Source organism: Triturus cristatus, chromosome 11, assembly GCF_964204655.1.
Source record: "Triturus cristatus chromosome 11, aTriCri1.1, whole genome shotgun sequence".
In the NCBI taxonomy this organism is placed as follows: domain Eukaryota; kingdom Metazoa; phylum Chordata; class Amphibia; order Caudata; family Salamandridae; genus Triturus; species Triturus cristatus.
The window spans coordinates 652710970-652727471 of NC_140594.1; the positions used below are offsets into that span (position 1 = coordinate 652710970).

Below are 16502 nucleotides of genomic sequence, written 5' to 3' on the forward strand. Positions count from 1 at the left end.
CAACGGAAGGCTTAACATATCTTGGCGTTTATATTACCACTGATGTTGCTGAGAGCCTGGCACGTAATGTTAAGAGAGTTATCCTCAATTTTCAAGAGGACGTTAAGAGGTGGCGCTAACTCCCCCTACCTATAATGGGAAGGGCCGCCATGTATAAAACGATTACGCTTCCCCAGCTGCTCTATGTGCTGCAAAATATTTATCATAAAATCCCAGACACACTGTTCAATCAAATAATTAGTGAGGTACGCTTGCTTCTATGGGACGGGGCCTACCCACGAGTGGCACTCCAAACCTTGCAAAGAAGTGCATATAATGGTGGTCTGGCCCTCTCAGACATCAGGGCATACTACAGGGCATCCCACCTTATTGTTATTAACGAGTGGATCCATATACAAGGGGATCATTCGACATATAGGCTGGAACGACTACAATTTGGAAATCGTACATATCTCCATTACATATATAGTGGGAAGGGTAGTAGCCAACTACTTCAGGCAACCCGGAGGGCATTGGAGGCTTGGAAACACACTGAGAGGCAAATGTAATGGGACAAGAAATTTACCAGGGAGACCCCGCTATGGGAAGGGAATAGACTGTCCGAAATATTTTAAATAATGGGACCTAATTGGCATTTCCAAGATAGGGGACCTTTTAGAAAGGGGGGTGTTGGTCTCGTTTGAGACACTTAAAGACAGATACCAACTTCATGCTACACAAATTTATGCATATCTTCGTTTAAAACATGCATGGATGGCAAAGGAATTGGAGGGGGGGGGCACTACCAGAGTATGCCCCACTAGAGGGTCGCCTACTGCAAGAAGAGATTCCGGCTAAAGCTGTTTCCTACACATATAAAACCTTACTCAATAATATGCCAGATAAGCTTGGTCCACATCGAACCAAATGGGAGGAGACTACCGGAACAAAGGAAGACAGACTGGGAGGCCGCCCTCATGCACCCAAAGGAGGTGGCAATCAAGCTTCGATTACGCCTCATTCAATATAAAAATGTACATAGAATATATTTTGACAGAGCACGACTTCACAAGATACGGAGGGCGAATAGTCCGAAAGGCCTTCGATGTCATGGGATGGATGGGACTTTCATACATACCATATGGGAGTGTAGGGAAATCCAGGCATACTGGGTAAAGATCGTGGATGAGCTTAATAGCATACTTGAGGTCCAGATAGAAATGGAGCTGAAGTTCCTTCTTTTGGGTATTTCCATAGAGGTAGATATCCCACGACGAAAATTAATACTAGCTAACCTGGGACTATTGGTGGCCAAGCCTGACATAGCGAAATATTGGGGTGTGCAACAAATACCCCCACTAACAGAATGGAGGACACGTTTCGACCTATACATGGTTGCAGAACAGGTGACATACAAAGCTTGGGGCTGCCCGCGGAAATTTAAGAAAATATGGACACCTTGAATGAAATATTATGGCTTAGAGTTGGATGGGGAATCAGAGAGTGAGGGTTCATTGTCCGGAAGGCTGAGGGAAGAACCCTGAATGAGGTATATTATGACCCACTTGGCAGAGGTTCATCCCCAGTATCAAGGATCCAATCCCGAAGGGGAGGGCACAGTCTTGCCTCTTAGTTGCCCTCACACACTTTGAAGGATGTCATGCTTCATCATCGGGCTTTTGCTCCTCTTCGGGCCGGCGCTGCAATGCCCGACGGGCCCCCAAAGGGTCTCTTTAAAGAAATACTGGGAATGAACCACTGCCTCGCTCTTTTTCATCCTCTTCTTCTAGATCTTTCCTACTCTATATCGTTCCTCTCTTTAGACTGGGTGACAACCTGCACCCTCTACATGGAACAGTGTCCCTTGTGATTTAGCAGTCATTTGTGGAGCACGGACACTGGACCGAAACGAGCTCTTGGTCCGCCCCTCCTTTTGTTGACGTACAGTCTAGTTACAGCCACACATTCCACAGCAGCTCCAAACGGCGATTGGTTGAGTGAGCATGTTTTCATAGAGGAAAAAACACTTGAATTTACTACTGATGATAAGTCAAATTGTGCTTTTAAAATGCTTCACATACCCATGCTGATTAAATAGAAGGCCTGTTTTCAATTGCGCTCAAAATCGAAAGGCAGGGGGTGCAGCTGTGCAACCAGAGAGCCTTCCCATGCCTGTTTACAAAAAGTCAGAGCACTGAAACAAATCATAAATGCAAGCTGCTATTGCGCTGAGCAGGAACCCAAAAAAAAAAAAAGACGGTCCCACCAAGAACATATATACAATCAAAGCATAATGATATCATACTTAATCCCTGCAGCCTGGGAGGAATGAAAGAGAAACAAGCATTTGCACTGCAAATTGGTCTTGCATTTGTGAGAGTGAGAGGTATTGGTTTTGTAAATGTGAATGTCTTTTACCCATGTGTTTTGAATTGGAGTAGATGTTTGTGGTGTGGAGAGGAATTATGTGGCTTGGAATTGTTAGTTGTGGAGTGGTGTGAGGTGGAATTGTGTGGAGTGGATTTGTGGAGTGGAATTATGTGGCATGGTGGGTAATGGAAATATGTGGATAGTAATTATGTGGTATTCAATGTACTGGAATTTTGTGAAGAGGGGTTGTGTGTTAGAGTGTAATTATGTGGAATGCCATTTTGTGTTGTGGAGTTTAATTATGTGGTGTGCCGTTGAATTATGTGGCATGATGTGGAATTCTGTAGTGTGGATTGGATATATGTGGTGTTTTGTGTAATTGTGTTGTTGAGTTTAAACATGTGGTTTGTTGTCAAATTATGTGGTGCGGAATGGAAATGTCTAGAGCAGAATTGTGTGGCATGAAATAGTGTGGTGCTGAATGAAATTATGCTAATTGAATTTATGCTAATTGGAATTATGTGGCATGGTGTGGAGTGGATTTTTGTGGATTGTGTTACCAAGTTTAAATATGATGACACATAATTATAAAGTAAGGCAGCTTTTGACTGCGCATACATGTACAAAACATTATAATATTCAAAGACTTGTCCAAATATCAAAACAAAAGCATGCAGAGTTAATCCCCAGCGGTATTTGTGTTCATGAATTTAACGGGGGCTTGAACAATGCACATTTACTGGGGACATTCTTACAGTAGAAGGAAGCATGTTGGCATTAGTCCCAAACCAATAGGAGAAGAGTTCGAACCTGTCAGTCAGTAGCCAAACACAGTACCAGATGGTGCTAATTTACAGCTTCTGTAGGGGAGGGAGAGTAGAGGAATGAATGTGGGGCGGAAGGGGCTAGTTAGAAACAGCTTTACCGCTCAAGTTGTAATGCTATCCTACTGGAGTAAGAAGGGGAAGAGGAGAAAGATGGGCAATTTTTGTACTACTTTGGGAGGCCTCAGAGCTTGTGCTTTTTGCCATAGAAGTGTTTTCAAATGCTGGTTAGTAGTACAAATGTGACCTCTCCCTAGTTTCTTGGCAGCTGCGGGTGCCACGAAGAGCACATAACAGTTTGAATGTAGGCTGCCTTGCATACTAAAAAAGTTAAACGAGAGCTAGAGCTGTTGGCACAGTAAATGAACATTTCTTTTATTCATGTGTTATGACGTAGAGTGGATGTATGTGGCATAGAGTAGAATTATGTAGGTTGGATTGTTAGCTGTGGAATTGTACAGTGTGGAATTGTGTGGAGTGGATTTTTTTAGTGGAATTGAATTGCATGGTGTGCAGTGTAATTATCTGGTTAGTAATGTGGTATTGAGTGTATTGAAAGTATGTGAAGTGGGATTGTGTGTTAGGGGGTGCAATTATGTGTAATGCTATTTTGTTTCGTGGATTGGTATGTAGTCTAGTTTATTTATGTGGTGTGCTGTTGAATTTAGTAGCAGGATGTGGAATTCTGTGGTTTGGATTGGAAGAATGTGGTGAGTCATGTTATTGTGTGGGTGAGTTTAATTATGTGGTTTGTTGTCAAATTATCTGATGTGGAATGGTGATGTGTGGAGTTGAATTGTGTGGCGTGGAACTGTGGCATTGAGTGCAATTATGCTGACTGGAATTATGTGGCATGGTGTGGAGTGAATATATGTGGATTGTTGTTACATGGTATGGAGTGGTTTTATGTGGGTTATATTTATGTTGAGTTGAACCATGTTGCGATGAGTGTACATTTTGGAGTTTAATTATGTTGGGTGGTGCTGAATTGTGTGGTAGTGAATTGTGTGGCGTGGAATTGTGTTGTGTGTCACACTAAACAACCAGGTATGCCACAAAATACCCAGGCAAGTGGAGCCATTCCCTTTATCCTGCATCTTCTTCAAATTATTCAGAGAGGATTCACATTAAAGAAGATTACCAGATTTGCCCAAGATCACAACATTTACTCAGGAGAGAGTAGAGATTAAAACCCAAGTCTACTGGTTCCACAGTTAACAATTTAAGCTCCAGATCTTTTCTAAGAAATCAAACTGATATTGGTTAGTAACTCATTTCTTACGAAGTCCATTTAGTTTTAAGATTTAGATTTTTTCATAACATTTTATGAGACAAGCAAGCAACAATATAAAACAAAAAAACTAAATATTTCAGACAAATTTGATGCATTTTTCATTTACCATTAGAATAGATTCTTGTAGCACTGATAACAATAACATTTTCCCTCATTTTGATATGTCTCCCACACCAACAAGGCCCTATCCATTGTAGTCAACAGCTGCTTGAGGGGGGAGAACAGAATTACCAGGGAGACTAAATTTTAACACGTCCATCCGCGTGCATCCCAGAGCACCCCAGTCACAACAGTACAGAAATAACATTTGACAGTAAGCAGTTAGGGTGTAAAACGGATTAAAATCATGAAACCTTTCGTGGGGATGGTGCGCGTCCTCTATGCCCATCCCCGCGCCAGGGTCTTGGTCAATGGAGTGCTATCAAGGCCATTTCGGATCGGCCGGGGGACGCGGCAGAGTTGCCCACTGTCGCCCCTTCTCTTTGCCCTCGTGATGGAACCCCTGGCCGCCCTGATTAGATCTGATCCCGTCCTTCGGGGCTGGGAGTGGCCTGGCCTAGAGGCTGACAAAATCGCACTCTATGCGGATGACGTCCTGCTGTATCTGAGTGACCCGGCGCACTCCGGACCCCGTGCCCTCTCCATCCTGAGCCGTTTCGGCCGGGCGTCTGGTCTATCCCTCAACTCGCGGAAATCGGTCCTGGTCCCGTTGCACCCCTCCAGGGAGTGTTTTGACTGGCAGGAGACCATTCCTCTCCGCCGGTTATCGTTTCAGTACCTGGGCATATGGGTCTCCCTCCTCCCGGAGCTGAGCTGGGCACTTAACGTCACCCCCCTGGTGAAGAAAGCCAAGGCGGACTTGGCGCGTTGGCACCAGTTACCCCTCAATCCGCTAGGGAGGGTGGCCCTCTATAAAATGATGATTCTTCCCCGGTTTCTCTATGTGCTGCAAAACACCCCCCTATCCTTTCCGCGACCTTGGTTCCGCGAGTTGGATGCGATGGTGACGAGATTCCTCTGGGGCAGTGGGAGGCACCGGCTGGCTCTACCGACGTGCCGCATACCCACCTTCGATGGGGGCCTGGGCATGTCCGACCTCTACCTTTATTATCTGGCCACCCGCCTGCTGGTCATTCACGACTGGTTTGGGGGGGGTTGGTCTGACACAGCCTACAGGGTGGAACTCAGAGATTTGGGCTTCTCCGGTATTCAGGATCGCCTGTATGGCGCTTCCGTATCCGCCTCTTGCCCGGATATCACCAAGGCCGTATTCCTGTCCTGGTGAGCGGCGCTCCGTCACACCCGCTGGACGGGGAGGCTGACCCGGGTCACCCCCCTGTGGCACGGGACATGGTTGCGAGAGGTCGCGGAGCTGGAAGGGTTTAGATCGTGGGACTTAATTGGCATTTCCCAGCTGGGGGACGTCTGGCGGGGCGGGCAAATGTGTTCCTTTTCAGAGCTGCAGGCGCGCTTCTCCCTCCATTCCTCCCAATTCTTTAGATACCTCCAGCTGCGCCACGCTATACGCACCTACACCCCGCTAGACGTCCGGCTGCCGGACCACAGCCCCCCGGAGGCTCACGTCATGCTGGGCAATTTGGGGAGGGGGGGCATTTCCAGGATTTACCGCTCCCTCGTCAACTGCACCCCTACATCCCTTGAGGGCCTTAAAGAACGATGGGAGGGCTGGGTGGGTCCCCGGGACGAGGCCGACTGGCGGGACGCCCTTATGGCCCCCCGCTTGGTGAAGGCCTCCGCTAGGCTTAGAATTGTCCAACTTTATTACCTACATACTGCTTATCTCACGCCGGCCCGCCTCCACGGCGCGGGCCTCTCCGGGGACGCGGCTTGCCCCCGCTGTGGCTCCGAGCCGGCCGACTTCCTTCATATGGTGTGGTCTTGCCCGGAGCTGGAGGGGTTCTGGAGAGGCATTGAGTCCGAGCTTACGGAGGTCCTGGGGTGGGAGGTGCCGCATGAGCCTAGACACTCCCTATTGGGCATCACGGATGGTTTGGATGGCACGCGCCCGGAACAGCTGTTCCTCATGACGGCCTTGATGGTGGCTAAACGGGACATTGCAGCGGCGTGGAAGCAACCACAGCCGCCAACCATAGCTAAATTGGGCGCCGGGGTGGACTGGTGTGCGGCGCAGGAGCGGACTCTCTATCAGGCACGTGGCTGTCCCAAGAAATACCGGAAGGTGTGGGGGAAGTGGCTGGGCAACATACCTTAGCGGGGTGGGTTGGGAGAGGGGGGGAATGTGATGCGTTTTTTCCTGTATTACTGTGTGGTGAAGATTTGGAGGGCCCGACAGTTTCTGTTGTTGTAATGCTGAAAACAATAAAAACTTGTTTATCAAAAAAAAAATCATGAAACCTACACATTTTCAGGAGTGCTACAGTAGGCAAAAACAATAAGTTTGAATGCTATATACAGTGCTTGCCAGTGAGACTATTTGCAGGCATTCCTATCACCATTATTTGTGTCTGATGCAATGCTGTAAGTGCAAGAGTGCTCCCAGACTTGCCCCTTGCTGACTGTGCCGCAGGATCGAAGCTGCACCCCACATATGAGGTTGACTGCACTTGGGTTGCTCATGTTCCTTTTTGAAGGTGGCCTCATTTGTCAACTCAGACCGTGCTTCTCATGAGGAGAGAGATTAGCAGCGATTTCCATAAGGCGGGCCTTTGTGTACAATGACATACCTGGCAAAAACATTGGGTTGTAAATGCTACTCAGTAATTGCCAGTGGTTTGGACTACTGGCAATTCTCCCACTATATTGTGTCCGAAGCAAGAAACGGGTATCAAAACCGTCCTAGAGGGTAAAGGTCCACGCACACCCTGCTTCACTAAGAACAGCAGTGCGAAATTGCATAGAAAAGTTGGATAGCAAAAAACTTAACATGTTCACCCCAATGTCTACAATATTGGGACTACGGAACAATTGTTTGCAAGCAATAGTTATGACAATTCAGCACTTTAAACTGTATGGCATGCCGGTTACAGAATCTCTTGAGACCAAAGTCAGGTCTGTACCCCAGAGGGTTGGGAGAGGTCGACTCGTGAAGCCTCGAAGGGCAGGCTATCACGCAGGTTATGCCAGGGAAACGGAGCATTCTGCTAGAAAATGCGCTGAAAACGTATCCTATATATCAAGCTGAGGGTCCCATCTGAACATAGGCGCACCATACACAACCATACTATTATTGATTCTGATGTACTTTAGCCACAAGTACCATCCCTCGCAGCTCGGGAAACACCAGCAACAGAGCAAAAAATGCCCAAAAAGCAATACTATTCATGTCATCTTAATAAAACCCACAAATCACTTTGAACTGCAAAGACTGTCCCTATAATAGTCCACAGAGTCACCGCTGCTGCCCTCTTCCTTGGAAAAGAACCGCTTAAATGACTCAGAAGATGGTGAGGCGGCAATGCCTCCAAAACCGGGAAGGAACCACGTCATGCTCAACCATTAACTTGCACAGAACAAACCACGAGGCTCACTGGTGGCGGAAGGATACAAAGAATAAACTACCCAATACATAATAAAACAAGCATTTACAATGCAATGGTCTCGGCATTGGTAAAGTTAGAGCTATTGGCATTGCTCATGACATTATTTTTGTTTATGTTTTTGTTTTTAAAACATTTAAAGAAACGGCATTGTTATTTACAATGTCAATAGCTTAATCACTCTCAAATGCGAGACCTATTGCATTTGCACCCACACACAGAGCCACCTACACACACACTGATTAACCTATTGACATTGTAAATAACAATGCCGTTTCTCTACATGTTTAAAAAACAAAAACATAAACAAAAATAATGCCATGAGCAATGCCAATAGCTCTAACTTTAACAATGCCGAGACCGTTGCATTGTAAATGCTTGTTTTATGTTGCTTGTCTTGCTTAGTCCTAATCAAAAACGTGTTTATGCCCCCACCACTTACTAAATTCACCAGCCACCACGACCCGCTGTACCACTGTGCCTTGTTGCAGCCCCACGGGTACCTAGGAGTACGTGAGAGTGTCATTTCTGGCTGCTGAGGGGCACACGGAGCTTGTGCTGACGTCAGGCAGTGCCCCGAGACGAGCACAGTGGTTGATTGACAGGGAGTCCCACGCAGTGGTAGGCACCCTAAACAGACCGCTGTGGTGAGGTCAGTTGTTGTAGCAATACAGCTGAGGGGCAACACCCTGCGCTCTTATCACGAGCAGCGTGGGAGAGCCCACGACCGCAGAAGCGGGAGGCGCTTCGAGGCAGAGCTGGGAGGCGCTTCGAGGCAGGATGGGAGGCGCTTCGAGGCAGGGCTGATACACTTTTTCGTAGCCTTGCGTGGGAATGCTGACAGTAGTCGAATAGCCAAGGTGGTTGCAGGGAGCATTGTGGTGCACTTTTAAGCGCTGTATGGTTTAGAGACAGTAATGTGAAGCTGTGAGTGCTGCGGGGCAGGATTCCGGGACAATTTTAGCATTTCGAGTGGTTGCCTGTAATAGAATCGCACTTAGTACTGCAGGGCAGGGCGGAGGTACAAAAATAATGTACATTACAAACAAAAAGATTCAGGTGCATCTTCTGAGCTGTGTGGGTGGCAGGACAAATGCCGGTCAGGACTGAGGTGCATCTTCTGAGCTGTGCGGTTGTGGCAGGGTAAATGCCGGTCAGGACTGAGGTGCTTCTTCTGAGCTGTGCTGCGGGTAGCAGGGTAAATGCCAGTCAGGACTGAGGTGCATCTTCTGGGCTGTGTGGGTGGCAGGGTAAATGCCGGTCAGGACTGAGGTGCATCTTCTAAGCTGTGCGGGTGGCAGGGTAAATGCCGGTCAGGACTGAGGTGCATCTTCTGAGCTGTGCGGGTGGCAGGCTAAATGCCGATGTTGATTGGGGTGCATCTTCTGAGCTGTGCGGGTGGCAGGGTAAATGCCGGTCAGGATTGAGGTGCTTCTTCTGAGCTGTGCTGGTGGCAAGGTAAATGCCGGTCGGGACTGGGGTGCATCTTCTGAGTTGTGTGGGTGGCAGGACAAATGCTTTATATAAATGCAATTCAAAACTTAAAGCACTTTGACTACAATAGACAAACTAGAATGGTAGTGTGCTAAAGTGTGATACTAGCTCCCTCAGTCCAGGCCGTGTCTCCCTCCCCCATGATCCCCCCTCCCCCCGCCTGTGTGTATCTCGCCCCACGGGGCCCGAATTCGCGCTGTCTTTCAACCGCTTGCGTTGGCGGCGCGGGGGCAGATGTTTAGCCATTCACAGTAAGCCTGTGTCAAGCGTCGCATGTCTCGGCACAAAGGCATTGTGCCATTCACGGAGCGCGAGCTCTGTGTGCGCAGGAGACACAGTGAGGGACTTCGCACAATAATCCCATAGCGGCCCCTTTGCTCTGCTTCTTTCCAAGGCGCCATCGAGCGCCGGGTTTTGTTAATATGCATTAGCCTTTCTCGGCTGATTGATCCAGTACAGTTTTCCCGGGAGATCCTTTGTCTTTGCCCAAATCCCCGAGCTTTAACCGACTTTCCGAGCAATCCATCGACCTTTCTTGATCCCTCCCATTTCGTTTCAAGGCATCAAAGGCAGGGCGCGTGTGCTGAACGCAGGAAAACCGTGTGCCATTTACTGTAAAATTTGGATATTTTCTCACAGAGACAGTTTACCTCACATTCAGAGCCGGGAATGTATCTTTGCACCCAAACCTTGTGGTTGAATTGAAATAGCGGGGGCGTTGCTGGGATTTTCCACGCTGCGAGGGGGCATCCTGTCAGAGAGGAATATTGTCAGTCGGGAGTGCGCGAGAGGGAGGAAGAGGGAGGGCGACCAAGAACACCATCCCCGTAGCGCAAATAACGGAACACCATCCCCATTGCAGTGTCATAGCATTCCGCCGCCGCCTTTCTCCGAGGCGAAGCAGAAATGCCTCGGAGAAAGGCAGCGGCGGTTTCGGATTCGGGGGCGTGTTTTTCTTTTCTCTCCTCTTGCCATTGGCTGGAGGAGAGAATGAGAAAAGTAGCAAAAAACACGCCCCCGAATCCGAAAAGGACGGGGGCCTGTTTGGAGAGACAATCCTCTTCTCCAATGGCTGGCCAGCATTCAAGACGCCAGCCAATGGAGAAGAGGAGAGAAGAGGGGCGGGTTCAAGCCCCTCTTCTCCAAAACATTAAATCTCCGGACTTCCGGTTCTGCCTTCGGCAGACCGGATGGTCCCGAGACCTAATGACTGAATTTACACGTCACGTCACCTCCCGACCCACTCTGGTTCAAGAAGCAGTGCCCATCAGCAGCCATTTTGGAACGGAATGAATTGTATAAAAGAATGCATTTTATAATATAAAAGGTGCTCTACGCTCAAAGTTGTTGGCACGCTCGTTATGATTTCTGCTTCTCTTTCAAAAATGGATGCAGCTATTTTTCAATAGGATTAAAAGAAAAAGTTTGCTTTACAATAACAGCAACTTAGCAAATTGAGCTCTCCCGAGTACCTGTAAAATATTTAAAGAGATCTGCACACAAAAAACGGAAGTTGCTGTAAGTAAACGAGAGGTGGCATTACTTACATGATTGCAGCACCTATCTTATTCACTCGAACCCAGTGAAATATCCTTAGAGGACCACGAGTCTGGAGTTGTAAATGACTGCCTCGGTTACAGAGACCTTACAAAATCAACTAGAGTGCCGACAGAAGAACTCGCGCTTGATTTATTCATTATTGTAAAGCACAACATCCACGTAGTATACCCGGGTGCTCAATTACACACTGAAAAAAACAGCAAAGTAAAACCAGAAATTAAATATTAGCAAAACGAAAAAGTTATTTGCCATTAGTTCTTCTGCCTGGTTATTGATCCACTGTTCGTATATAGTAGAGTGCAGTGATTACTGCTTAGTAAGGGCGCTGCTAGGTGAAGCGTGCGAGTGTATCTGCACAAGGAAAGGTTTTGGGATAGTAGCGGCTGGGGGCCCGTGAAGAGAATATGCTGGCTTAGTGAAGCTGCCTGATGGGTGCAGAAGTCTTGGCTTGTGTAATGACTTACAGAGAACAGCAGGGGTAGGTACGAGAATCCTTGCTGGCAGTCCCTTAGCATAACAGTGATGCACGATGGGAACACACATCCCTTTTCTACCCGATTTACACATAGCCATAGAAAAATGCTATATATTGAAGCAGCTATGGGCGCTGAAGCCAAACACTCAACTACTGAAACACAAGCAGGAAACAAAGGGGAAAAATAGTCCACAAACCACAATTAAACAAGCAAAGTGTAATGATCTAGTAGTTAGTCCCTGCTGTGTGGGAGGGAACAAAGAGAAAAGGCAGGGACAAAGAGGCAGGACTGACGACTTGCAAGCAAAGGATTTTTAAAGGACACTGAAATAAACAAATTAAAAATTGGGGGATGGCTTTAAGCCAATATGAGAGGTTACAAGGTCTTGAATGCTCGACCTAAAAAGGAGTGACGAGGAGGCAGGACTGACCACTAGCAAGAAAGGATTTTAAAGGAACACTAAAAGAAACAAATAGAAAGCAGGAGGTGGCTTTAAGCCCACAAGAGAAGTTACCACAAGTCTTCCAATGCCTGGCCTAAAATTAATGTATCCTTGTGTTAAATAACTGGTGCCCATGTAAAGCGTCCCATACCTTTGGGTCGAGCTCGCGCTATATAAATCTGCAAAAAAAAGAAAAAATGGAACAACACATCCCACAAAAGACCTGGTAAACTTTACGGAGCTCATTACTACCTATGAAATAGTGTGAATTGCAAATATCTTTGGAAAAAGAATGCAATTTCCGAGTGCCTCAATTTCCCTCCCTTGTCAATACAGAAAATGTTTTCATCATAACCGAGATGTGTACTGGGTGTTACCCATAACTTGAATATTTTAAAAGACCTATCAAACGATAATGTCAGTCGCTGCATAGCCCCGCCCCTTAATAAAATTTGAATCTACTCTGCCTGACCCCCTCCCCCACCCCACTATGCCACGCCCACATGGTATCGTATTTGACACGTAACACGCATGGCGCGCAACTATGACCAGTATCCGTTAAACGCATGCGCAGCTCTAGATGAGGAAATCCAGGCCTAATAGTGATGACGCAGTATAAAAACTGGACCGCGTGATGCACGGAGTAGCTGCGGAGCTAGGCTAAGCGAACCACTACGCAGGTTTCTTAACACGAGTCGTATCATGCCTAAAACAAGTAACGCTTGTGTGCTCTGGCTCGCAGCCCCTAGACATCCACTCACGTAAACACCAAGCCCGCCGCCGTAACTAGTGCACTTACTGTCCAGGTAGTGTTCCAGGTACATAGCTGTCGCCATGTCGTGTACCGCGCCCTTTTGCTTCCTCCGCTGTCAAGACACTTTTTCATATTCATGAGCTGCCGGCCACCGGTTGGTAGGTAGAGGCAGTGACGTAATGTATAGCAATGACTTCATTGCTAGCCACGCATCGGTTGAGGAGGGTGGAGTGACCCTGTGAACTGTTAGTCACCTTTAGCATGGACACTAAAGAAAGACTTCAAGCGCGCCGGTAGCGTATGGGTTGCCATACTACAATGGGACATGCTTCTTATGATCATCTACATGGTCATGTAGCGGAATGGCCATCTTGAAACTGGATACAAGTTCCTGAAAGTGCTTCTGGCAGAATTTGTGCATTGCAGACCATTATCCAGCATCGAGGTCGCGTCCACATCCTGTGATTCTGGGCAAATCACTTAATCTCCTCGTGCCTGAATATGTAATGTAAATACGGTGCTCATGTACAGCGCTCCAATACCTTCGGGTCGAGTTCGCGCTATATAAAAGATGCAACAAAAAAAAACTAGGCTGTGCTATAGAGGTCGCGTTGTAGCTTCGTATAGTTATATTTTATCCCCTAGCGAGTCAGTCTGCTCACAGATACGCTGCTGATTCATGGAAAAAATAACTCAACCATGCTCATTTAATGGAAGGGTAGGTAACTTTCCATTTGCACTACGCAAGACATTTTGCACGACCATAAACACAAAAATGGGGGGGGGGGGGTGCTTTTTGGGGTGGTTTCATTCCAAATCTCCGTCTCTAAATGAGGGATATAACCTAAACGTCAATTGAGTTTGCTGATTGTGATTACTATTCATACTTTTTTGAAAATGATTTAATTGAATAGGCTGTGGCAGGTGAAAAACACAAGGGGGAATTAGGAATAGACAGAGTATCTTGCTGAATGGGCACAAATTGTATTGCATTGTAATTGCATTTATATCGCGCTTGCCGCTTACTACCCCTGACGAGGCGTTGAATCGCTTTTTCTGCAAGTAGCATGCTACTCCGAAACCCATAAAGGATTAGTCAAAAATCCGATTGGCCGCACTCTGCTCGTCCTACCAGCGTGTTACCCCAGCACCTGCGCGCCATGAGAGGTACTTTACCTGTGAATACTTTTTCGGCAGCCTACGAGGCAACCCCACACACATACCTACTCCCTGCTGACGAGAGGCAACTACCTCGAAACACGTGTCCAGGGATGGCTAACGCGACACTTACTTTCACTTACAATTTTGGCACAGGCGTATTTGCCGATGCTACTGCATGGACCACAATGCCTTGGGGTAACACGCTGGTAGGACGAGCAGGGTGCGGCCAATTGGACTTTTGTCCATAAAGGATTAGTGTTGAATTAGTATAGTGAAATATGAAAGTACTTACAGTGGTGGATAGGTTAGTCAGTTATTTGGATGCGGAAGGATAGGAGAGGGAAAAAAGGTTTGTATTTGTGTAGCTCTTGTTACCCCTGGTGGGGTGTTGAAGCGCTTTTTTGGGCGAGTAGCACGCTACTCTGGAACCTATAAAGGATTAGTGTTGAAAATTATTATAGTGAAATATGAAAGTAATTTTAGAGGTGGATATGTTATTCAGTTATTTGGATAGAGAAGGGTAGCGGAGGGATAGAAGAGGGGGAAAAGATTTGCATTTATATAGTGCTTGCTACCCCTGATGAGATGTTGAAGCGCTTTTTTGGCGAGTAGCACGCTACTCTGGAACCCATAAAAGGATTAGTGGTGAATTACTATAGTGAAATATGAGAAGTGGACATGTTAGTCTGTTATTTTGATTAAAAAGATAGTGGAGGGATAGAAGAGTGAAGGATTTAGACTTTTTTTGTTTTGGAGGTCATAGCAGTAGGAGGAGGCTTGGGATGAGAGGAAAAAAAAGGGATGTGAAGGGGAAGAGTCAGAGGGAAGAGTTGAAAAAGGCTTGCTTTGGGGGATCGGTATAGTAAAAGAGGTGTCAGATGATGCAAGGAAGGGTAGAGTAGGGGAGAGTCTAGAAAGGGTTATTTTGGGGATCATAGTATGGGTTTGGGATAAATGAGAGATCATCCTCTACAGACCCCGGACTGGAGGCTTATATGTACCAACGATCTGGACTGGCATCAACATATTCATACGGCTGTGCTAACACAATTAATAAAACACACACAATTGATAGACCCTTCAAATTACAGACACATGCATGGCAGCATTTTAGAAGAGGAAAGTAGGACATTTGAAGAAAATAGAGATGTTTCCGCTGTTGAAACAGAAGCAATTTCAGGCAGGATCGACAGCCAAAATAAAAACCATTTTTGGCTAGAAAAATAGCGAGTCTCCTGCCTGAATCGGGTCTATTGGTATGTATGCAGACACTCTGAACCTGAAAACGAATAACGATGGGCATACGGGGACAAAATTCACAGTAGGGAATGCCGACTTATTTTGAGAATTTGTGAATATAAAGGTGAACATTTCTTTAGAATGGAGGTAATTTATTTAGGATGTATTTGAATGCATAGTCACCCGAGCTTTGGGTGGGATGGTGTCATGCACGTGTATGTTGTTGATTTTTGGGAAAATGCAATAAAGTTCATTTGAGAAAAAAATACTGTTTCTGAGTTATAATTTCGTTACCACCTCCTGGAGTAAGCTTTCATCACTTGCTATTTCAACGTTTAGCAATAAGTCTAAAAAATGAACAATATTTGTATCAAAATGGAATAAAATCGTCTGAAACACCAGTTGCAAATATCAGTATGTACCAGGCATAATGCCCAATAACTATATACTACCACTGAACCTAGTGGGTATGTTTTATCCACTGAACTAGGATACTTGACGTCCAATCTAAGCCATACCACTTCCCCCTAAATGTGCTGTTAATAAACACTGTTCTAAACCTGGGTAGGGCCACAGCACAGTAAAATTTCACTGGCATGGGCAGTCCCTTGCCATCATAATATGCCACCCCAAATGTATTATATTGGACCAGTTGGAAATGCAGAACCAAGAAACATGATTTTTTAATACTGGCATTCAATTTTGCCAAATTGTGTGATCTGTTCTTGGGCAATCACTGTTGATCTTATTCATCTGCTCCCTTTTTGTCAAGATTGAGAGTATTTAGCATCACTACAAAAGCTGTTAGTAAGCCTACGATAAAAAAAAAATGAACTGGATATTATTTGGAGGAGAGAAGTCCCCAGACTCATGGTATATTTACCCAAACACAATATGGTGGTAAATATATAACCTTTGTAGCAAGCAGCAGTGTGCTGTCATCTCAGATCTACAGTTAAATAAACTGTTTGATCCTGGGCAAATCATACTCCACATCAAACTCGTTTGTGTTTCGTGCCTTGAACTGCTCACTCAGGGCAGCAGTGGGCATGGCGGGCACAGGTAGGTCATAGTTACTTTTCTAACTAGTCCTAGAATATTTGGGGAAAGAGCAACCTTCCCCCAAATATTACAGGAAGCTTATATGTAATTGTAACAGCAGGCCTGGAATATTTTGGGGAAAGTTATACATTTCTCAAGTATTTTTAGGAAGGGCTGAACAGTATAATTTTGAACTGAAGAAAGACTACCCTTCATGAGCCTCTGTCCACTTAGTAACATCAGCACTTGGCTTAATGGAAGAAATATACATCAAGTCATAGTCTCAGGACAAGTCCAAGCACTGTAATTATTAACAAATTGAAGCATTTTTTAGGTCAAGCTTTAGTGAC

The 16502-nt window shown here is 46.1% G+C and overlaps 1 protein-coding gene across 1 annotated transcript in view; it reads right to left on the bottom strand.

The window, feature by feature from the left end:
• ING5 (inhibitor of growth family member 5) overlaps window positions 1–12922 on the bottom strand; it is a 543000-nt gene extending 530078 nt beyond the window's left edge. Inside the window, exon 1 of the mRNA XM_085634171.1 lies at window positions 12757–12922. Coding sequence (XP_085490297.1) covers window positions 12757–12793 — 37 coding nt within the window. The 5' untranslated portion in view covers window positions 12794–12922. The remainder of the gene's footprint in view (window positions 1–12756) is intronic.
• Window positions 12923–16502: the final 3580 nt, after the last annotated feature.